The 23864-nt window shown below is 44.9% G+C and overlaps 1 protein-coding gene across 1 annotated transcript in view; it reads right to left on the bottom strand.

Annotated features, from left to right (window-relative positions):
- Window positions 1-23864, bottom strand: part of LOC121533550 (DNA-directed RNA polymerase, mitochondrial) — a 106799-nt gene that overhangs the window by 32608 nt on the left and 50327 nt on the right. The window contains exons 11-15 of the mRNA XM_041839596.2: window positions 23620-23742; window positions 22531-22653; window positions 21293-21472; window positions 6224-6310; window positions 5052-5165 (exon numbers count right to left, since the gene is read on the bottom strand). Coding sequence (XP_041695530.1) covers window positions 5052-5165; window positions 6224-6310; window positions 21293-21472; window positions 22531-22653; window positions 23620-23742 — 627 coding nt within the window. The remainder of the gene's footprint in view (window positions 1-5051; window positions 5166-6223; window positions 6311-21292; window positions 21473-22530; window positions 22654-23619; window positions 23743-23864) is intronic.

Raw genomic sequence — 23864 nt, 5'->3', positions numbered from 1 at the left:
GATGTGTTACACGGAATAGAGGAGTTATTGACTAGGGAGGACAATATTTAATTTAGCACTCCCAACCCCATGATGGCCAATAGGGCGCAATGACAAACAGCCAGCTCAAAGACAATCCAATTGTAAGGGCCGGAGCCTTCATACCCAGTTAGGTAAAGACAAAGAGGGTAGCGTTTAAACAACAGCATTTATTTGTAGTGGTCCAACAATGGTGTCAAGTATAGATGGTGTCAACAATGGTGTTAACAATGGTGTCAACTACCTCCTGAGTGGCGCAGTGGTCTAAGGCACTGCATGGCAGTGCTAACTGTGCCACTAGAGATCCTGGTTCGAATCCAGGCTCTGTCGCAGCCGGCCGCGACCGGGAGACTCATGGGCGGCGCACAATTGGCCCAGCGTCGTCCAGGGTAGGGGAGGGAATGGCCGGCAGGGATGTAGCTCAGTTGATAGAGCATAGCGTTTGCAACGCCAGGGTTGTGGGTTTGATTCCCACGGGGGGCCAGTATAAAAAAAAAAAATGTATTCACTAACTGTAAGTCGCTCTGGATAAAAACAGAAATACCTTATTTACAGAAGTATTCAGACCCGTTGCTATGAGACTAGAAATTGAGCTCAGGTACATCTTGTTTCCATTGATCATCCTTGAGATGTTTCTACAACTTGATTGGAGTCCACTTGTGGTAAATTCAACTGATTGGACATGATTTGGAAAGGCAGACACCTGTCTATATAAGGTCCCACAGTTGACAGTGCATGTCGGAGCAAAAACCAAGCCATGAGGTCAAAGGAATTATCCGTAGAGCTCCGAGATAGGATTGTGTCGAGGCACATATCTGGGGAAGGGTACCATGGTGAAGCATGGTGGTGGCAGCATCATGCTGTGGGGATGTTTTTCAGCGGCAGGGACTGGGAGACTAGTCAGGATCGAGGGAAAGATGAACGGAGCAAAGTACAGAGAGATCTTTGATGAAAACCTGCTCCAGAGCGCTCAGGACCTCAGACTGGGGACGAAGGTTCACAATCCAACAGGACAACGACCCTAAGCACACAGCCAAGACAACGCAAGAGTGGCTTCGGGACAAGTCTCTGAATGTCCCTGAGTGGCCCAGCCAGAGCCCAGATTTGAACCCGATCTAACATCTCTAGAGAGACCTAGAAATAGCTTTGCAGCCAAGCTCCCCATCCAACCTGACAGAACTTGAGAGGATCTGCAGAGAAGAATGGGAGAAACTCCCCAAATACAGGTGTACCAAGCTTGTAGCGTCATACCCAAGAAGACTCAAGGCTGTAATCGCTGCAAAGGTGCTTCAACAAAGTACTGAGTAAAGGGTCTGAATACTTATGTAAATGTGATATCAGTTTTTTTATTTTTAATAAATTTGCTAAAATTTCTAAAAGCCTGTTTTTGCTTTGTCATTATGGGGTACTGAGTGTAGATTGATGAGGGGGGAAAAAACAATTGAATCCATTTTAGAATAAGGCTGTAACGTAACCAAATGTGGAAAAAGTAAAGGTGTCTGAATACTTTCCGAATTCCACTGTACTGTATTTCCACTAATATTTCTTTATGCAATTAATCCTTTACAATTGTTCATGCACTGGTGCTTTTGTTTAGGAATACAGCAAATAATTTCACGCATCCCATTACTACAAGACAAAACAGCTCAAACAAGCCTGATGGTCTTGTAAGTATAAAAGCAAGGCTTGTTTTCATTTAATTAAAAAAAAAACTTGAAAAGGTAGCGTAATGGTATAATGTCTTACTGTGGTGTGTGAAGAATCCAATACTTTACCTTGTATGCAATACAAATCACATTATTGTGGAAGCATCTCCTCTAAGAGTATGAATTAGGCTGTTTGAGAAGGTTTGAATCCTAAGCAACCTGCCTACAAATAGTGCAATACCAACATAGCTATTGTAGTAGCTCATGCTGTGTGCTGGAAAACTTTGGTAGAGCATGGGTGGAATAGGCATTGTTGTGCTTATGTCAATTTCCTTTCGTTTTCACTTCAGACCAATGCCTATTCTCACTTAAAACATAGTTTTTTGTTTTTAATAGCTCTATATCTTGGTATTTAGTTACAATGAGAGTGCAGCAGTTCAGTGTATAGTGTGTAGTAGTCCAGTGATTCAAAAGAGCAGTAACTGCACATTTGGTAAGAAATTAGTTATTTCGATTTTTTATACATTAAATACATGCTTTATCATGTGTACAAATATCCTGCCTCCATTGTGTTGTGTTATGGAGAAAATGGGTGGTCATGTTTGCAGTAACTGAAAATAATTACAGTGAAACCAAGGAAAAAGGCAATAACTGACATCACTCAAGTCAGTTTCTGCTTTTTACCTTGGTTTCACTGACCTTTGGGCTGCAGTGTCTACGGTTTACCTTGGTATTATTTATTGCTCTTTGCTGATAGAAGTATCAAACTATATGTCATTGACAGCCACATACAAATAAATATATTAACACAAGTTTGTGTAAAAGAATACAAAAAATTGTAATGGAAACGTATTCCAGTGGGTGTACCAAGCAAGAAGGCAGTAACTGCGGTCTAGGGTCAAAGGACATGTCCGAGGTCAGGGTTAATATGAATAAAAAGTAACCTCATAGTAAGACAACATAACCACATCTCCAATGATCTGCCTACAATTTATTTGGCTGGACAATAAAAACAACTTTGAAGTAATTTTTCTCAATTTCACTCTATGAGCAGTTACTGCTCTTTTGCTTGGTAGGGCAGAGCAGCTCAGTGTATAGTGTAGTAGTCTAGTGATTCTTCATCCATTGAGATTGTGTGTTTTCTGCAGCGCCAGGTAACATGTGAGATGGCATGGCAGCACGGTTGGGTGTGTGATTAAAAACGATTAAGTGGAGAAGAAATGCTGTAAAAGTCCAATAAAATGTAATGACCTAAAATCACACAGCGGAATGATGATATCCAGCTCCGGAGTCCAGACTGCCTGAGGAAATGCCAGGTAGAAGACTTATAGGGAGAATATGAATCCAATCGGAACATAACAACAGTATATTGCCATATACGGCAAATAGGCCACCTTGGAGCTGAGATCCAACAACCTCAACCCCCACACACCCTCACTGTGAACCCTCCTAAATTCATCCTAACTCCCTGCTATTAACACTGGAAAATTAAGTCCAAAATTAGGGCAATGTTATTAGAGTAACTCTCTCAGAAGAGATTGGAGAGGGAGAGTCACAGAAGCAGCAGTAGCAGCACCTCTGTCCCGGTGGGCAGCAGAACACCAGCCGTCAGCTTAACTCAGACTATTAGGGTGCCATCTGACATCACTGCCGTCTGACTGACTGACAGCACAGGCCTGAAGGACAGACAGGGGCCAGGTGGTGGTGGAGCACTGTATTCTGGAGGACGGGAGGAGAGAGTAGAGGACAAGAAAGGGTAGAGAAGCCACAGCCCTCTTTGCATTACAGTGATGATGAGCAGAGCTGTGCCACAGTAGAGTCAGTGTGCCCTCTGCCCATTACCTGGTTCATGTGTTTGGTACAGGGAGCCCTGCCCCACCCTCCTGTTCAACCACAAGGCGGTGTCAGGCACAAAGACAAAATGGCGGTCACACATTTCCTTGGATTTGAATGACATTTGAAATGTAAAACATGTGGCAAATGAACAGAGACACACATACATACACAGCCAACATTAAGCATCTCTCAATTGCAGGTGCCCTAATGCCACACCCTTCACCAGAGGCTTGGGTTGATGGAGCCAGTGTTGACTACAGGATGTATATTGGCCACCTCAGTGCCAATAGGTGCTACAGAGACCTCGGTGCCTGTGAGACAGATGTGCAGCCAGATGCTCTCAGCAGAAGTCAGACGAAGCAGCTCTGCTCAAACTCCCACAAACACAACCCCCTCTGGGCTCGGGCTCTGGCTCTTAATACTGCCTGGCAGGCAGAGAGGCAGATGAGAAAGAGGGGGAAGGAGAGGGAGTGGAGGAGGAGGAAGAGAGGGAGAATGCAAAGCCACTGCTGCAGCTGGCTTATTGTTTCACAAGACCACGAGGCAGCACAAGACCTTTCAGAGGCCGCCGCCCCCTGTCTGTCAGTGAGGTCAGCAGAGGTCAGGTGAGGTGAAGAGAGCCCTGTAATTGGCAACTGCTTTCAGGCCCTTCTACCAGCTCACAACAAACCCCTATAGCCAAAACAACAAGCTCACAGAGAGACGCTGTCTACCGGGTGGCTCAATTAGAGGGAAAAAGGGACCTTACGAGGGACCCTAGTCTGCTTGTTATTTTCATGACCTCTCCAGTGAACATGTGACTGGCATTAATGGTGACCACAGCCAGATTGGTTAGGCTACAGAACACATAGACTGAGTGCACAAAACATGAAGAACACCTGCTCTTTCCATGACATAGACTGACCAGGTGAAAGCTATGATCCCTTATTATTGTCACTTGATAAATCCACTTCAATCAGCGTAGATGAAGTGGAGGAGACAAGCTAAAGAAGGATTTTTAAGCCGGGAGACAATTGAGACATGAATTGTGTATTCAGAGGGTGAATGGGCAAGCCAACAATTGAAGTGCCTTTGAACAGGGTATGGTAGTAGGTACCAGGCGCACCGGTTTGTGTCAAGAACCGCAACGCTACTGGGTTTTTCACGCTCAACAGTTTCCTGTGTGTATCAAGAATGGTCCACCACCCAAAGGATATCCAGCCAGTATTGGAGTCAACATGAGCCAGCATCCCTGTGGAACGCTTTCGACGAATTGAGGCTGAGGGGAGGGGTGCAACTCAATATTAGGAAGATGTTCTTAATGTTTTGTATGCATATATTGTATAAATATGCATATATTTTCTTTGAAAAGGGCAAAGTTGACATGTATGAGCTTGTATAACAGTGCAGCGGCACAGGGTGCCTTTACTGTAAACACAAGGCTAGCAGGACACAAAGGAAGGATCACTGCTTGGGTGTAAGATGTTCAATGTATACTTACTTCTTCATGCTTCTCTGAGCTCCAACTAAGCAACATCTTAAGTATCTAGAGTAAGTGACATTTAGTCTTACCATCTGTGTCCGGGTGCGGTGGTAGGGCTGGATGATGGGAAGGCCCAGGGGCGTCACCCACTCTACCGTGCTGCCCGACTTGGCGATGAGCCTGGCGCTCTCCGTCAGCCAGTCCTGAAACAGAGGGCCCGCCATGGGTTAGCTAATCAGAGGAGAGGTGGTCACTCAGTGAAACTTAAGTAGGACACTTAAAACACCACTCACAGGTCACAGCATGCAACTTCTCTGCTGCCAGCTACTGTAGATACACATCAGAGCTAGGGGATTCAATTCACTTCTGTCATCTACTGTTGACTGGTGAGTACATATCCAATTTATTATGTTGTGCTCAAATGTGGATGTTTGTGAAATTGAGGAACCTTTTAGAAAATAGACACATTACATTCACTCAGCAGCTTGAAAGTATGATCAGTTTAAACTTAGATGCAGTTTCTTCCGTGATTAGTTATATCCAGTGCAAACAGATGGAGCATTTTCGTAGAAACCGGTGGACAGTTGTTGCTTGCAGACAGTAGAACACTACACTAGACACATTACAGTACTGGGCTGGCAGTTGCTGAGTCTGTTCACTCTCTCTCACACAGATTCACTCTCTAGGAATGGAAGCCATATTAGGATTACAGAGGTCCTCATCCACTGCCCATTCATCAGACTGTCTGCGTTCCTTGTGGCCCTCCTACCTCCCTCGCTCCACTTTCCCCTCCCTCACCCAGGCAGAGAGGAGAGGAGGGGGAGAGAGGGATTGATCATGTACCTAACCACTGCTGCTCTCTCCTTGAGCCACTGCTGTGTAGACCCAGCAGGACCTGACCCATTTAGAGATGAACCGGGAGCAGGGGCAAGGCGAGGGGGGGATAGTTCATATGAGCCCACACCCCCTGGGGAGCTCATAGAAACAGTGGGTGGTGGGTCCTTAAGCTACCCTGATCATTCTTTCTCCTATGGTTTTAATGTATGAGACTGTACCAGGTGCTGGTGAATGTCGTCCTAAATGTGTGTGAACTATAAATCATATGCATTCGCATATGATGAACGAGCACGGCTATTGTGCTAATAGTAAAGTAAACTAGTCTTTAATAATAAGTTCACACACTATTTTTGCATGCTGGGTGAACTGTGGAGACTGCATATGCAGCAGGTAAATGGATATATTAGTAATGTGTGTCATGTACCTGGATCTCTCTGGTGCCGGTGAACATCTCCTTCAGACTGCTGAACACCTGGTGGACCAGGTAATGAGAGGCATCCCATATATACTCCTGCAATCACAACATACACATCTCAATGGCAGGACAATACATATTTCCAAATCAAGCGCATCTATTTATTCATTTATTTGCACATATTCGAAAAGCGTAAAAGGACCAAGTACACAACACTGAGGAACTCCACAAGGTAAATGATGGTCTGTTCCATCAAATTAATGGGTTGATACATGTATTAGGGCTGGGCGATATGGCCAAAATATAATATCACAGTGTTTAAAAAACAAATGACGGTATGACGGTATTTAACAGTATTTTATGTTTTGAATAATAAAAGTTCTACATTTGCTTTATGAGTAGTGCGTGACCCTAGGGTGGCAACACATACATTCTTTCTCCATTCTGATTGTTTTATACTGTTCAATTCAACCCAAAATAATTTTTAGCATTTTCATACATTTCTGCATTTCCTGCACTCATTTTAGATAATTTCTACACTGCTACGTAGGGCTGCATGATATGGGCAAACAATCTAGGCGTTATTTTTAACCAAATGTTGCAATTGAGATTTGACTTGCGATTTAGAGCAAAACACTTGGATGAACTGCTGGAATCATGGAAATAGAATGATTATTCTAATTCTATAGTTAGAATATAATAGCGGGCACTTTGAATATAGTGTTGTTTGTCATGACAACTAATGAAAATGCCAGGGAGGAGTTATTGTGACAGGGTAGGAACCAAAGTGTTGATAAGTTTTTCCTAGGGGACCCTATAATCTTTGGCTACATTGAATGTTTTCTCTTAGCTACTTCATGTAGCTAACATATTCTTGTTTCGCATATTCCTTTTTGATTTAGAAGATACTGTTACACAAACAATATGCTGATTTAGGTCTACACCATCACTGGTATTATTAGGCTGTATAGCTAATTATGTTTGCTCTATTAGCATTAGCGGCTAACACGATTTAGGCCCAACTTGCTCAGAAAATAAACTAGCGGTTTGCAGTTGTAAGAAACACAAACGAATAGTGTAATTATAAAACGCAAGTGAGTTTATATTAAGAAGCAATGTGAAAACAGCATCATTGTCATCAACATTGTTGCATGTGCTTCATTGACCACGCAGACTGAACGAAAGCGTCTTGTTGACGAAGAACAACAAATGCGCTCCTTGAGTGACAGGGGGCGGGGCCAGGTCTGTGTGGAAAGTGGCATGGAGAGAGAGAGATGACTCAAGTAGCGGGAGTAAACTATAAAAATGGGGTATCACATTCAACAAACCAAACATTCAAATACAGTTATAGAAGGTAAAGTAGAAACCCAAGAAGGTCTGTGCATCAATACCGGTATATGATAAACCCGCTCAGCCCTAGTTGATATGGATGTATTGGCTGTGGAGTTTGGATCAGGCTAACATTTGGGAAACCGCTACAGCAGAGCCTTTTGGGGCCGTGTACTAGTGAAGCGCTGGTTGACTCATAATCCGCAGTCCACGCATATAGGGGCGGATGGGTTTAGGGTAATTAAATATTGTGTATTAAATATTGTGTGGCCGAAGGGCGGGTTGAATAAAGAGAAACAATACCTTTAATTGGTCATTTAGCAGACGCTCTTATCCAGAGCGACTTACAGGAGCAATTAGGGTTAAGTGCCTTGCTCAAGGGCACATCGACAGGTTTTTCACCTAGTCGGCTCGGGGATTAGAACCAGCGACCTTTCGGTTACTGGCACAACGCTCTTAACCACTAAGCTACCTGCCGCCTTTAAAAAACAATACATGTATAATTATTGTGCAATTTATATAGGCTACATTGAGTTTTTTCTTTCATTATTTTAGGCTATCTGGTATTAGTGCATAAACCTAAATTTTTGGCCTTAACTGTACGCGCGCCAAATAGCCTACACAGCCAATCGCCAAATAATGCTTTTGGGAACGCCCAGAAAAAGTTAACGTCAATCCACGGCGGCAAAAAGGACATTGTCGAAGTTTAATAAAATAAGACAAAAGCTGCATACGGAGAGTTGAAAATAAAGATAAGGGGGCCAGAAAAGTAAAGTGCTAAGAGGATGATAGCAGTGCCAGCTGTTATGTGTATTGATTGTGAGGTGCTATACAAATTCGACAGTCCCAAGACGGGACTTCAAATGGGCCTATCGCATGTCAAGGGAACTGTAGCCTACTGTTTAGGTGGGTTAAATGCAAACTGAAATCTGGACATTGACTAACCAGAATACCTACAGTTTTTTGACTCCAGTCGTCTGATAATACTAGTCCCGGGCTTATCGACATCCCTGTGTTTTGAGAGAAATGTCCGAGTTTGACAGGTATTGCTTGTGGTTTGAGCAAGAAAACAATAACCCAGGGGTGTCAAACTCATTTTAGCTCAGGGGCCACATGGAGGAAAATCTATTCCCAAGTGGGCCGGACCGGAAAAATCATGGTATATATAACTTAAAAACAACAACTTCAGATTGTTTTCTTTGTTTTAATACGATCAACATACAACATAGCTTAGTGGCAGGTAGCTTAGTGGTTAAGAGCGTTGTGCCAGTAACCGAAAGGCCGCTGGTTCTAATCCCCGAGCCGACTAGGTGAAAAATCTGTCGATGTGCCCTTGAGCAAGGCACTTAACCCTAATTGCTCCTGTAAGTCGCTCTGGATAAGAGCGTCTGCTAAATAATGTAAATGTAAATGTAAACATAAAGCTGGAGCCTGAGGACAGTGTGTCCAAAATAGTACAAGCACAACATCACTATTAATCATAAAACACGTCAAGTTTATTTGAAAATTCTAAAGAAAAAGAACACAAACACACAATGCCTCAGTGATTAACAGAACTGTTTCACAGATCACAGAACTATATCAGGGTGTCATTTCTCAGGCAGAAATGTAGATAAAAATAATGAAATCCTGTTCCCCAAACAAGTGCAAGAACCACAGAGTCAAGAATAGGTTAAATATACAAATACAATAAAATCAATTAAAAACAATAGCACATCAACATAAAAACATGTAAACATAAAGCTGGAGCCTGAGGACAGTGTCCAAAAGCACAACATCACTATTAATCATAAAACACCTCAAGCTATTTGAAAGTTCTGAGGACAAAGAACACACAAACACACAATGCCTCAGTGATTCACAGAAGTATATCACAGATCACAGAACTATATCAGGGTGTCATTTCTCAGGCAGAAATGTAGATAAAAATAATGAAATCCTGTTCCCCAAACAAGTGCAAGAACCACAGAGTCAAGAATAGGTTAAATATACAAATAAAATAAAATAAATTAAAAACAATAGCACATCAACATAAAAACATATAAACATATCTGAAAGCGTTGCTCAAACTCCCGTAACAGTCCCGTTATTTTATCTTTGAACCGCTTCATGTCTGCCACATGTTGGGTCGCGCACACATTTTTCAGACAGGGGAAGTGAGCTGCATCACCACCGGCAAGTTGCGTCTCCCACAATGACAGCTTCAACTTGAAAGAACGTATGCTGTCATAATACTGCGTGACAACTTTGTTGCGCCCTTGCAGCTGTTTGTTCAAGTTATTCAGGTGCTCTGTAACATCCACCATAAATGCAAGGTCCTGCATCCATTCTGCGGAATGAAATTCTAACACTGGGTTTCCCTTTTCTTCCATGAACTGTTCAATTTCTTCTCGTAAATCAAAGAAACGCCTCAGCACAGCACCTCGGCTTAACCATATTACCTCAGTGTGGTAAGGAGGTAAGCTTCTCATATGGTGTTGAGTAAAGCTTAACCATGTATTAGATCGTAGGTAGGTAGTTAGCTGTAGTTAGGTATTGTATTTATTATAGGTTAGTATTGTTGTTATTGTAGGTTTCCGTAGGTAATTGTAGGTTAGTATCGAAGCACGAGGCTAGCTAGCTAGCGGGTAGCTACTGGTATCGATTAGCAACGCTGGAGAGCTGTTTCCAATGTTAATGTAGTCCTAGCCAACGTTTAATTTTTGCTGCGTTATGCGTTATGAAAGGAACTAGACACGGACTTGAATTATCTGTTTAGTGTGCTAACACACTCTTGGCAGTTTGTTGTAACCAAGTATTGATGCTAAATTGTGTGTTAATGGATGCTAGCTTGCAGGTTAGCTACGGCGTCATAGCTAGGCATCGTGGGTTGTTGTGGGTAGTTACTGTGTCTTGGCAGTGCCGGCTGTAGCACGAAGCGAGCTACCTAGCCGTTTTTTCGAACAGAGTCAGAGTCAACACAATAGCCATTGTGTGCCGGGTGTAGCACGAAGCTAGCTAGCTAGCCGTTCTTCAAACAAAGTCAACACAGTGGCCATTGCTAGCTACCCAACACGACCAGCTAACTGTACGGTAGTAGCTAAATACAATATACTTGTCCTAGCTAGCCAACGTCTAATCATTGCTGCGTCATGAAAGGAACTTGACACAGACACGAATGATCTGTTTAGTGTGTTATCACACTATTGGTGGTTTGTTGTGACCAAGTGTTGGTGCTATACGGTGTGTTATTGTTATTGGATGCTAGCTTGCTAGTTAGCTATGGTGTCATAGTTGAATAAAGTGGGTTGAGTCTATTCCTTTAAACATTGAACCGCTGTGGTTCACAACAATTCTGATTTCTAAAGGTGGAAGTTGGGAGAGTTTTTGTTCGGGTGGTTCAGTGAAACAATTTTAGTTTCTGAGGTAGAAGTTTTTGGTGAGGGAGGCCCTGCTCTCTCCGCTCCCAGATGCTTAGCTCATTTCATTCCGATCTCCTCTGCATTTTTGTAGCCATTTGCTACAGCCTGTCAACTATGCCTCTGCCTATCCCTGTTCTCTCCTCTCTGCACAGGCTACACAAACGCACCACACCGCGTGGCTGCTGCCTCTCTAACCTGGTGGTCCCTGCACGCACCACCCACGTGGAGTTCCAGGTCGCAGGCAGCCTCTGGAACTGCCGTTCTGCTGCCAACAAAGCTGACTTCATCCCAGCCTATGCCAACCTCCAGTCCCTCGACTTCCTGGCGCTGACGGAAACATGGATCACCACTGAAAACACTGCTACTCCTACTGCTCTCTCCTCGTCTGACCATGTGTTCTCGCATACCCCGAGAGCATCTGGTCAGAGGGGTGGTGGTACAGGAATCCTCATCTCTCCCAAGTGGACATTCTCAATTTTTCCCCTAACCCATCTGTCTATCTCCTCATTTGAATTCCATGCTGTCACAGTCACTAGCCCATTTAAGCTTAATATCCTTGTCATCTATCGCCCTCCAGGTTCCCTTGGAGAGTTCATCAATGAGCTTGACGCCTTGATAAGTTCCTTCCCTGAGGATGGCTCACCCCTCACAGTTTTGGGGGATTTCAACCTCCCTATGTCCACATTTGACTCATTTCTCTCTGCCTCCTTCTTTCCACTCCTCTCCTCTTTTGACCTCACCCTCTCACCGTCCCCCCTACTCACAAGGCAGGCAATACGCTTGACCTCATCTTCACTAGATGCTGCTCCTCTACTAATCTCACTGCAACTCCCCTCCATGTCTCCGACCACTACTTTGTTTCCTTTTCTCTCTCGCTCTCCTCCCACACTACTCACTCTGCCCCTACACAGATGGTAATGCGCCGCCGCAACCTTCGCTCTCTCTCTCCCACTACTCTCTCCTCTTCCATCCTATCATCTCTTCCCTCTGCTCAATCCTTCTCCCTCCAATCTCCTGATTCTGCCTCCTCAACCCTCCTCTCCTCCCTTTCTGCATCCTTTGACTCTCTGTGTCCCCTATCCTCCCGGCCGGCTCGGTCCTCCCCCTCCAGCTCCGTGGCTTGATGACTCATTGCGAGCTCACAGAACAGAGCTCCGGGCAGCGGAGCGGAAATGGAAGAAAACTAAACTCCCTGCCGACCTGGCATCTTTTCACTCCCTCCTCTCTACATTTTCTTCATCTGTTTCTGCTGCTAAGGCCACCTTCTACCACTCTAAATTCCAAGCATCTGCCTCTAACCCTAGGGAAGCTCTTTGCCACATTTTCCTCCCTCCTGAATCCTCCCCCCCCTCCTCTCTCTCTGTGGATGACTTCGTCAACCACTTTGAAAAGAAGTTTGACGACATCCAATCCTCGTTTGTTAAGTCTAATGACACTGCTGGTCCTGCTCACACTGCCCTACCCTATGCTTTGACTTCTTTCTCCCCTCTCTCTCCAGATAAAATCCTGCGACTTGTGACTGCAGGCCGCCCAACAACCTGCCCGCTTGACCCCATCCCCTCCTCCCTTCTCCAGACCATCTCCGGTGACCTTCTCCCCTACCTCACCTCGCTGATCAACTCATCCTTGACCGCTGGCCATGTCCCTTCCGTCTTCAAGAGAGCGAGAGTTGCTCCCCTTCTCAAAAAACCAACACTCGACCCCACTGATGTCAACAACTACAGACCAGTATCCCTTCTTTCTTTTCTTTCCAAAACTATTGAGCGTGCCGTCTTTAGCCAACTCTCTTGCTATCTCTCTCAGAATGACCTTCTTGATCCAAACCAATCAGGTTTCAGGACTGGTCATTCAACTGAGACTGCTCTTCTCTGTGTCACGGAGACTCTCCGCACTGCTAAAGCTAACTCTCTCTCCTCTGCTCTTGTCCTTCTAGACCTGTCTGCTGCCTTTGATACTGTGAACCATCAGATCCTCCTCTCCACCCTCTCCGAGCTGGGCATCTCCGGCGCGGCTCACTCCTGGATTGCGTCCTACCTGACCGGTCGCTCCTACCAAGTGGCGTGGCGAGAAGCTGTCTCCGCACCACATGCTCTCACCACTGGTGTCCCCCAGGGCTCAGTTCTAGGCCCTCTCCTTTTCTCCCTATACACCAAGTCACTTGGCTCTGTCATATCCTCACATGGCCTTTCATATCATTGCTACGCTGACGATACACAACTAATCTTCTCCTTTCCCCCTTCTGATAACCAGGTGGCGAATCGCATCTCTGCATGTCTGGCAGACATATCAGTATGGATGACGGATCACCACCTCAAGCTGAACCCCTGGCAAGACGGAGCTGCTCTTCCTCCCGGGAAGGACTGCCCGTTCCATGATCTCGCCATCACGGTTGACAACTCCGCTGTGTCCTCCTCCCAGAGTGCGAAGAGCCTAGGCGTGACCCTGGACAACACCCTGTCGTTCTCCGCCAACATCAAGGTGGTGACCCGCTCCTGCAGGTTCATGCTCTACAACATTCGGAGAGTACGACCCTGCCTTACACAGGAAGCGGCACAGGTCCTAATCCAGGCACTTGTCATCTCCCGTCTGGACTACTGCAACTCGCTGTTGGCTGGCCTCCCTGCCTGTGCCATTAAACCCCTACAACTCATCCAGAATGCCGCAGCCCGTCTGGTGTTCAACCTTCCCAAGTTCTCTCACGTCACCCCCCTCCTCCGCACACTCCACTGGCTTCCAGTTGAAGCTCGCATCCGCTACAAGACCATGGTGCTTGCCTATGGAGCAGTGAGGGGAACGGCACCTCTGTACCTTCAGGCTCTGATCAGTCCCTACACCCAAACGAGGGCATTGCGTTCATCCACCTCTGGCCTGCTGGCTCCCTTCCTCTGCGGAAGCATAGCTCCCGCCCAGCCCAGTCAAAACTGTTCGCTGCTCTGGCACCCCAATGGTGGAACAAGCTCCCTCACGACGCCAGGACAGCGGAGTCACTCACCACCTTCCGGAGACATTTGAAACCCCACCTCTTTAAGGAATACCTGGGATAGGATAAAGTAATCCTTCTACCCCCCCCCCCCCAAATTGTAAAGTGGTTATCCCACTGGCTATAGGGTGAACGCACCAATTTGTGAGTCGCTCTGGCTAAGAGCGTCTGCTAAATGACGTTAAATGTGCCCTTGAGCAAGGCACTTAACCCTAATTGCTCCTGTAAGTCGCTCTGGATAAGAGCGTCTGCTAAATGACTAAAATGTAAATGTAAATGTATGGCAGGCCATAGATGTGGTCTTTCTCTCTGAGAAGGCTGTCAAACTGACGGTGATTCAGGCTTCTGGATCGGATGAAATTAACAGTTTGGATGACCACCTTCATGACGTTATCCATCTTTAATGACTTGCAACACAAAGCCTCCTGGTGCAAAATACAGTGAAAAGTCAAAAAATCACGTCCTCCATTTGCAGATTGCACTTTCTCTCTGAACTTTGTCACAACGCCTGCTTTTTTCCCGATCATTGAGGGCGCACCATCTGTAGCCAGGCTGACAGCGCGGGACCAGTCCACTCCGACCCTGTCCAGCGCGCCCGACGAGTGCGGTAAAAATATCAGCTGCTGTCGTTGTATCTGTCATCGGCACCAACTCCACGAACTCCTCGGTGACGGTCAATGTGTCATCAACTCCGCGGATGAAAATGGCCAGTTGTGCAACATCTGTAATGTCCGTGCTTTCATCAATTGCAACCCAAAACGCAATAAATGACTCTACTTTTTGCTTCAACTGGCTGTCCAAATCCACTGAAAGATCGGAAATCCTGTCTGCAACTGTGTTTCTTGTCAGGCTGATATTTGCAAAAGCCTGCCGCTTTTCAGGGCACACAATCTCCGCTGCCTTCATCATGCATGTTTTTACAAATTCACCCTCACTAAATGGTTTTGAAGCCACTGCGATTTCATTAGCAATGAGGTAGCTAGCTTTCACTGCAGCGTCACTGATGTCTTGGCTGTGAGTAAACACAGACTGCTGTTTCTTCAGACCCGCCAACAGTTCATTCACCTTCTCTCATCTCAGCTGTCCTTGAAAGTTGTCATATTTGTCGGCATGAAGACTCACATAGTGGCGACGGAAGGTTATATTCTTTCAGCACTGCAACATGCTCTGAACACACCAAACATACAGCTTTCCCATTCAATTCAGTGAATAAATAGGATGACAATTTTTCTTGGAACACTCTGCGTCCACTTTTCTCTTTTTTGACAGAGACATATTGGGGCAATGAGGGTGCCAAAGCACATAATGTTAAAAGTAGAAGCCGTAATAAATATCGCGGGCAAAACAAAGTAGCTCATTGGCTGCACGTGCTTGACCTACTTGCTCTGCCCCGGTATAAACAGTTTGCTTGCTTAACACAATTGCTATTGCGCCATCCAGTGGACGCAATTGGAACAGCAGTTTATTTTATTGAAAAATTGCAGCGCATTTTTATACTTTACAAAATTATTATTATTATTATTATTATTATTATTATTTTTTTTTTTTATCATCTCGCGGGCCGGATTAAACCCGTTTGCGGGCCTGATCCGGCCCGCGGGCCGGACGTTTGACACCCCTGCAATAACCGATTCGATAAATTGAACGAAGTGCTGCGCATAGCCTATATATGAAGGGCCTACATGTATCAACTTTCACAGTGAATGTTTTTGTTTATACGTTTTGTGCGAATGAATTGAACATCGCCAAATGCATCATAAAAAAAATTGCGCCTATTTTTTTATTTCACCTTTATTTAACCCGGTAAGCCAGTTGAACAAGTTCTCATTTACAACTGCGACCTGGCCAAGATAAAACAACAACATAGAGTTGCATATGGGGTAAAACAAAACAAAGTCATTTATTGCAACCCTTGCTGTTAATAGATAGAAAAGTAGCATACAACAGAGCTAAACGTTTGGAACAAGTTCACTTTCTAATCCATAGCCTAAAAATGCATATCAAGTGCAAGTTAGCTGTTTAGTGCAAGTTAGCTGTTTAGCTCATATCTGAATGCTGGGGGGCATTTAGGACGTCTTCTACTGCAGATCGCAAAAATATCCTAATGATTATCATCACACTTTCTTATTTAAAATATTATGGCGACTCTATACCAACGATGGTTTGGTAAGGTTTAGAAACTTGGGAACCAAGCTCAAGTTATCAGTGTAGCCTGTTATCCCCTGGACTTGTTGAAATACACTGCTCAAAAAAATAAAGGGAACACTAAAATAACACATCCTAGATCTGAATGAATTAAATAATCTAATTAAATACTTTTTTCTTTACATAGTTGAATGTGCTGACAACAAAATCACAAAAATTATCAATGGAAATCAAATGTATCAACCCATGGAGGTCTGGATTTGGAGTCACCCTCAAAATTAAAGTGGAAAACCACACTACAGGCTGATCCAACTTTGATGTAATGTCCTTAAAACAAGTCAAAATGAGGCTCAGTAGTGTGTGTGGCCTCCACGTGCATGTATGACCTCCCTACAACGCCTGGGCATGCTCCTGATGACGTGGCGGATGGTCTCCTGAGGGATCTCCTCCCAGACCTGGACTAAAGCATCCGCCAACTCCTGTACAGTCTGTGGTGCAACGTGGCGTTGGTGGATGGAGCGAGACATGATGTCCCAGATGTGCTCAATTGGATTCAGGTCTGGGGAACGGACGGTCCATAGCATCAATGCCTTCCTCTTGCAGGAACTGCTGACACACTCCAGCCACATGAGGTCTAGCATTGTCTTGCATTAGGAGGAACCCAGGGCCAACCGCACCAGCATATGGTCTCACAAGGGGTCTGAGGATCTCATCTCGGTACCTAATGGCAGTCAGGCTACCTCTGGCGAGCACATGGAGGGCTGTGCGGCCCCCCAAAGAAATGCCACCCCACCACACCATGACTGACCCACCGCCAACCGGTCATGCTGGAGGATGTTGCAGGCAGCAGAACGTTCTCCACGACGTCTCCAGACTCTGTCACGTCTGTCACGTGCTCAGTGTGAACCTGCTTTCATCTGTGAAGAGCACAGGGCGCCAGTGGCGAATTTGCCAATCTTGGTGTTCTCTGGCAAATGCCAAACGTCCTGCACGGTGTTGGGCTGTAAGCACAACCCCCACCTGTGGACGTCGGGCCCTCATACCACCCTCATGGAGTCTGTTTCTGACCATTTGAGCAGACACATGCACATTTGTGGCCTGCTGGAGGTCATTTTGCAGGGCTCTGGCAGTGCTCCTCCTGCTCCTCCTTGCACAAAGGCGGAGGTAGCAGTCCTGCTGCTGGGTTGTTATATAATAATAATATAATATGCCATTTAGCAGCCGCTTTTATCCAAAGCGACTTACAGTCATGCGTGCATACATTATTATTATTTTTTTTGTGTATGGGTGGTCCCGGGGATCGAACCCACTACCTTGGCGTTACAAGCGCCGTGCTCTACAAACTGAGCTACAGAGGACCTCCTACGGCCTCCTCCACGTCTCCTGATGTACTGGCCTGTCTCCTGGTAGCGCCTCCATGCTCTGGACACTACGCTGACAGACACAGCAAACCTTCTTGCCACAGCTCGCATTGATGTGCCATCCTGGATGAGCTGCACTACCTGAGACACTTGTGTGGGTTGTAGACTCCGTCTCATGCTACCACTAGAGTGAAAGCACCGCCAGCATTCAAAAGTGACCAAAACATCAGCCAGGAAGCATAGGAACTGAGAAGTGGTCTGTGGTCACCACCTGCAAAACCAGTCCTTTATTGGGGGTGTCTTGCTAATTGCCTATTTTTACCTGTTGTCTATTCCATTTGCGCAACAGCATGTGAAATGTATTGTCAATCAGTGTTGCTTCCTAAGTGGACAGTTTGATTTCACAGAAGTGTGATTGACTTGGAGTTACATTGTGTTGTTTAAGTGTTCCCTTTATTTTTTTGAGCAGTGTATATTCACGCCTAGAAAAACTCCAGCCTTCTGTCATTACTGTCAAATTATAGAAAAAAAGAGGAAGAATGTTCTCTAGTAATACTAGTCAGTGCGAATAGGGCTGTCGCCTTAATAATAACTCCTGCAGAGTTATTTCTTCTAGTAAAATGATACACCAAATGTCGTCAAAATTTGAACTTGGGAACAGGAGTGGAGAAATTTGACTTCTTTATTTCTGCATCTTGAGAGAATGCAATGCTCAGTTAGATACCATCTGTAGAGGTGCTGCCTTTATCATAAAAGCGGATAGTATTTCAACCTCATAAAATATGCATCGAAGCCGAACTGAAATCTTATCGGAAACAAGTTGGGTTGTTTTCACAGCTTTCTTTTCCCTTACAACCGGTTAAACTGATGTAAGTTGGACATTTTGCACATAAAATTGTTCGTTTTTTTTGTTGCATTATTGTATTTTCTTCCCAGTCCCTAAACGTCTTTGCTCCGCGAAAGACAACAGAGAAAACTTTACCGATGTCAAGAGTTTATTTAGTCTTCTAGAGTGACATAATGACAAACGAGAAGCCACATGCATCTAATTATAGACAAGTTGACTAACACATAGCCTACCAAAATGTCGGAAATTATAAGCAGATACATATCTAAATGAGGCAACAACAAAAAATCCTGCACCCCCCTGTCAAAGAATCGTTCTGCAGTCTTTGACTGTAGCCTATAGCGCATTTTCTATATTTGATATTTGCGGGTTAGGGTTGGGTGCGGGCCTCAGATTTTCACTTTATCACATGTAGTCGGGCGGTTGCGGATGGGTTATTAGCAATTGCGGGCGGGAGCTGGTGAACAAACAGCTGACTCGCGTACTACTACCGTGTACGTGCTCTGGGGATATACTGTGTACCCTGTGTACCTGGGGTATCCAAACTCTCCACCTCTCTGAGGAGAGGATATCAGTGTGTGGTGCCACTAGCTCCCAGCTGCTGCCTGTCTATCCCAACTCCTCCCCTGTTCTGCAGTTGGAGTTGCACAGATGTTTTACTGTACCATACCACAGCAGCGCCCCTTAGACCGGCTGGGAGGCCATGGCACTGCCATCAGCACTCATTACCCCTGACACCACTGTACCTAATGACATCCCAACCACCACATCTACATACTCAAATGTACTAAATAAATACTAAATGGTTATGAGAAGTATGATGGTCACATTACAGTGGTATATAAATCTCAGTGTGATAAGGCGGTTTCCCCAACTGTTCCACTGTAATAATAATTTCCCATTACACTGTTCCCAGATTCCCTGTTGAACTAATTAGAAGTGTTAACACATCTCTCTGGCTCTGAGAAAATTATGTCCCCCCCCACTAGGAGAAATAAGATTAGGTTAGTACTGTACAGGGGCGCAACTTTGGTTTTAGAAGTAGGGGATACATCATTTTTTATGTTTTTTTAATCCAGTCTGATAAACACTCCAAACAGCCTACCTGACGCTTGGAGGCATTCACATGGTCCTAAAGCACACCATTGCCTCGTTTTGTATCGCATGGTCCTAAAGCACACCATTGCCTCGTTTTGTATCACATTCCAATGATAAAACTGGGGGGGGACAAAAATGGAATTTCAGAATGTGCTCCGTCCCCAGTGAAAGTTGCGCCCCTGCTACTGTATTATAATAGGCCTATGTGCTTGTGTGAAGTAGCAAAAGATCAATAAAATCAATGGGTATCATAGACGGATATACAGTGAATGACATCACAACCATCAGTATGACACACATGGGAATGTATCACTGTGTATGCCATTTCCCGTAACACTGTCATATGATATAGGAGATCGTTATTTAAGACTGTAAGTATTCATATAGAAAGGTCATAGTGACATCATAAAACCAACAACAGCTCTCTTGAGGGATTTGAAAAGTGGTCAAATGGTGCACAAATAACAAAACAGCTACAATAACAGCTAATATGTGACAGTTACTGTATAGCAGTATAATGTAGTGTTGTCACGATGCCAAAATGTTACTAACTATACGATACCAGGCCAAGTATCACGATATCGAGTAGTATCGAGATACCACGGGGGAAAAATCTGAGTGGCCTAACGTCCTGTTTGCCCCGTCCCCCGGACGCTTGTTCCAGTTTTCTAAACGTTCTGTGCATGTGCTACGCAAAAACCTGTCACTTAAATTCAAATTTCTACTCAATACATCACATTGAATTTAACTTCACACTGTATAATAGAATACTGCATAGAATGCCTGATTTGCTCATACACATACTGCTTCCAACTTTTAAAACGTTTAACGCCAAACAGAATTTAAGGAGCACCTAGAAATATATTTTTTAAATAGTTCAGGCTTACATTAGGCCATATAAATCCTACCTTTGAAGCACATCTCATGCGTAGCAGACCCTTTTTTTTTCTTCCTGTGCCAATCAAATTTGCGTAGACCTACTGTCAAGTTACCACGTTGTTAGCTAGCTAAGTAACATGACTGAACAACGTTGTTTGTTATCAAACCAATAATTAGCGACCCATGATTAGTTTAAAACAGCCGGTGACATGGTTTGTGAAATGATGTAAAATGCTCACGAAGCACGATAGAAAGAATAAAAGGTATCTCCGGTATTATGGGTCGTATTTTTTTTTTTACAGTTTAGACTAGAGACAAGCCATTTATTTGGTGTAAAGCTGCAAGCATGCCTGTCCATTTCCCCTCTCTGGCACTCAGAGGCTGCGTGACAGTGAACTTGCAGTCAACTCAGACTGGCCTGTGCTCTTGGTTATAACAGTCGATGAAATGATGTCAACTTTGCTCACTCTGCACGCTGCTCGAATGCAACAAATGTAACAACAGAAGACTCATCAGGGTCTGCATCCACGCTCGCCACCACAGCTAAATTATATTTTAAAAACTGATTGAGGAATAGATGTGCAGGAAGAGTGGATGGAGATAAGCAGGTGAGTGAGGGTGGTAAGGGATGTGGCTGGCTGATTACAGTTGCCACACGTGATATGCGCATGAAAGTGAAGTGGATATTATTGGACCGGCACATGTCAGAGACTAGTGGCTGTTGCTTAAATTCAACTGAATTTATGAACAAAACTGGCTGTATAAACATTTTATAACAGGCTCCAGCAGGTTTTTTTGATCGGTAGGGCCGAAAATATGGTAGTATCATATGAAACGGTACTACGGTATTCTAAAATATTGGTATCATAAGTATCATGACGTTTTGGTACCGTGATATTACCGTGGTACCGGTATACCGTGCAACACTAGTATAATGGTATAGCTTAGCCAATGCCTGAGGATGGATAAATGGAACCAATCAGATCAATTGACTTTATTGTCCTCACTGGGGTACTGAAGCCTACTGCTAGGCCTTACCTTGGGGAAGTCATCAATCTCATTGAGCCTCTTCTCTATCTGGAGGCGTCCTCCGTAGCGTGTCACCCCGTACACCACCGTCATCACCGTCTGCTTCACCACCTTCCTGCTGATGAAGCCCTCCAGCACCTGGGCGATCTTCAGACCCTTCTCCGCATCCCGCGCACGGAACTCCTCCACCTATAAAACCCACAGAGAGCACCAAACACATTGTTATCTTGTCCAAAGGGAATCGCACTGACTCAAAAGAGATTGACTCTGACAGGCGCAGAGCATAATATGGGAGCATAAGAGCACCACATTGACAGTACAATGATTTAGACTGTCAGTGACTGTGACACAATTACCGCACTGACTCACTAGAGCAGTTGCTTTAGCAGAAGTTTGCTGTATAGCCTGTACAGAACCTGCTGTACTAGTTATAAGTATACAGTCTGAATCAATGAACTGCAATCACTTTAAAGATACACTGGGTTTATCCTTCCTGTAAACATTGCAACCTGGATGATTGGGGCCCTGTGTGTACAGGAGGTGTTTCTCCTCCCTAGGACTCAGAGCGGAGCTGATTTCATCAGCTGCTTTCTAATCAGAGCTCCCAGGGGTTAGTGGACAATGAGGTAGGAGGGAGCAGAGAGCACTGATACAGCACGATTCTGACGGGCAGCCCAGCTCATTGAGAACTCCTCAATGTACTCTGCTGCTCCAGCTAAATGAGGCTTGATGTTTTTGGCATGGCCACACTGTGCTTTTTTATCAAAACATAAACTCTCCGCTCCCACCGGTGCTAAAATCAATAGGCTCACTATTAGCCTCAAATTGTTTCCCCTCTAAAATTTGCAGCTTGGTCAGAGCAGAATCCTTGGACTGTGCCTTCTGTGCTGCAGGGACTGGGGCAAAGAGGAGCTCTGGGGCAAAGAGGCAAAGTAAGCCTGATATAAGGCTGAGGAGAGCAGGTGCTGTTATTGTATACTGTGCTAAGTGCTAAGGAAAAGGTAGACTTGCATTCCCTAGAAGTCCAACCACCAGGTAAATGAATAAAGAAGCAAGCTCGATAATGTGAGACACTCTTCAAGGACCTAAGAAGTTAAATAGAACATGAATTTTGGCATTCCAGCCAAGCTGTTTTGACCGTTGGTGTAAATGCTACAGTATAGGTGGTCAGATAAGGGTGTTTCAACCAGCTCAGCATTAGCTAGAACCCCTGCCCACTGCGCCCTCTGGTGCCCAGGCTGACTGACCTGCTGTGCCACCCCGCTGTAGACATCCTGGGGCACCTCGCAGGGCATGAGGTTCACAGAGGTGGCACCGATCACGTCTCGACCCAGGGCTGCATAGTGCTGAAGGCCGTTACACGAGCCATCCTGAGGAGGAGGAAAGAGAGAGAGAGAGAGAGAGAGAGAGAGAGAGAGAGAGAGAGAGAGAGAGAGAGAGAGAGAGAGAGAGAGAGAGAGAGAGAGAGAGAGAGAGAGAGAGAGAGAGAGAGAGAGAGAGAGACATGCATCCCTATAACAGATCACAAAACTGGTGGATGGAGACGAGTAGACGGTGTAATACTGCTGGCAGCATTTGTTTCATTCAACAATGACATAGCCCACAGATTGTAATTTTCCAGAGGCTCTCGAGTATCACTTAATTTGCACATAAACGCTAACAGACCATTAAGTACCACTCAAATTACTATGCTCATTCCAAAAGACATCTGGACCTTGACAGCTCACAGACAGACAGACAGACAGACAGAGAGAGAAGGATAGAAAGGAAAAGAGAAAGCAAATAAGCAACTTTTATTGGTGGCAAATAAAAGCTTAATGAGGCCATGGATGGAGTCCTGAAGCAGAAAGACAAGGTAAATGGGCTGCTCAGCTCTTTGTGAGGTTTTAACTGGGCATGGATTGTGCTTACCCCTGCAGATTGCTGTACCACCGGCTCTATTACACAGCCAGATCCCAGCCAACAGACAGAAGCTAACTGATGTCTGAACACACCATTTTGGCTGGATCAGCCAGGGCAGCCACTGAGCACAAAGTCAAGTGACATAAAAACAACAATTGATTACCTTGTTAACTTTGACGTGGCTTTTAAAATAACAGTATGATGCATGAGTGAGACATTTCCCGTTAAGAGGTTGTAAATGGGAGCAGCTATAGAAGGGTGTTGAAATAAAAATGGACCCCTAGACCCTAGGAGTAAGCAGTAAGGCAAAAGTTCCACCTACCCTATCAGAGGGTAGTATGGCGATATGACCATATTGCTTACACCTACCTATATAATCCTTTCAGATCTACATGGAGGGTCAAGTGGTAGGGGTTAGAGGTCAACGTCATTACCTGATGTACAGGAAAGTGGGAGATGAAGTGTGTGGGGTCAGGTGATCTGACGGCATTGGCTATCTCCATACAGCAGGCCAGTGCTTGCCAGGGTTCATCTGCATTCTGCCACCACTTCTTACCCTGCCATGGAAACACACACAACCACATAGACAATGCAGTATTAGATACACAACATCATTTTACTCAATGGTTAGATTATCTCCCAGTGCGTAGAATAATAATCACAATCTACGAGCTCCAAC

This window comes from Coregonus clupeaformis, chromosome 20, assembly GCF_020615455.1.
Source record: "Coregonus clupeaformis isolate EN_2021a chromosome 20, ASM2061545v1, whole genome shotgun sequence".
In the NCBI taxonomy this organism is placed as follows: Eukaryota; Metazoa; Chordata; class Actinopteri; order Salmoniformes; family Salmonidae; genus Coregonus; species Coregonus clupeaformis.
This window is presented reverse-complemented; position numbering and strand designations above follow the sequence as displayed.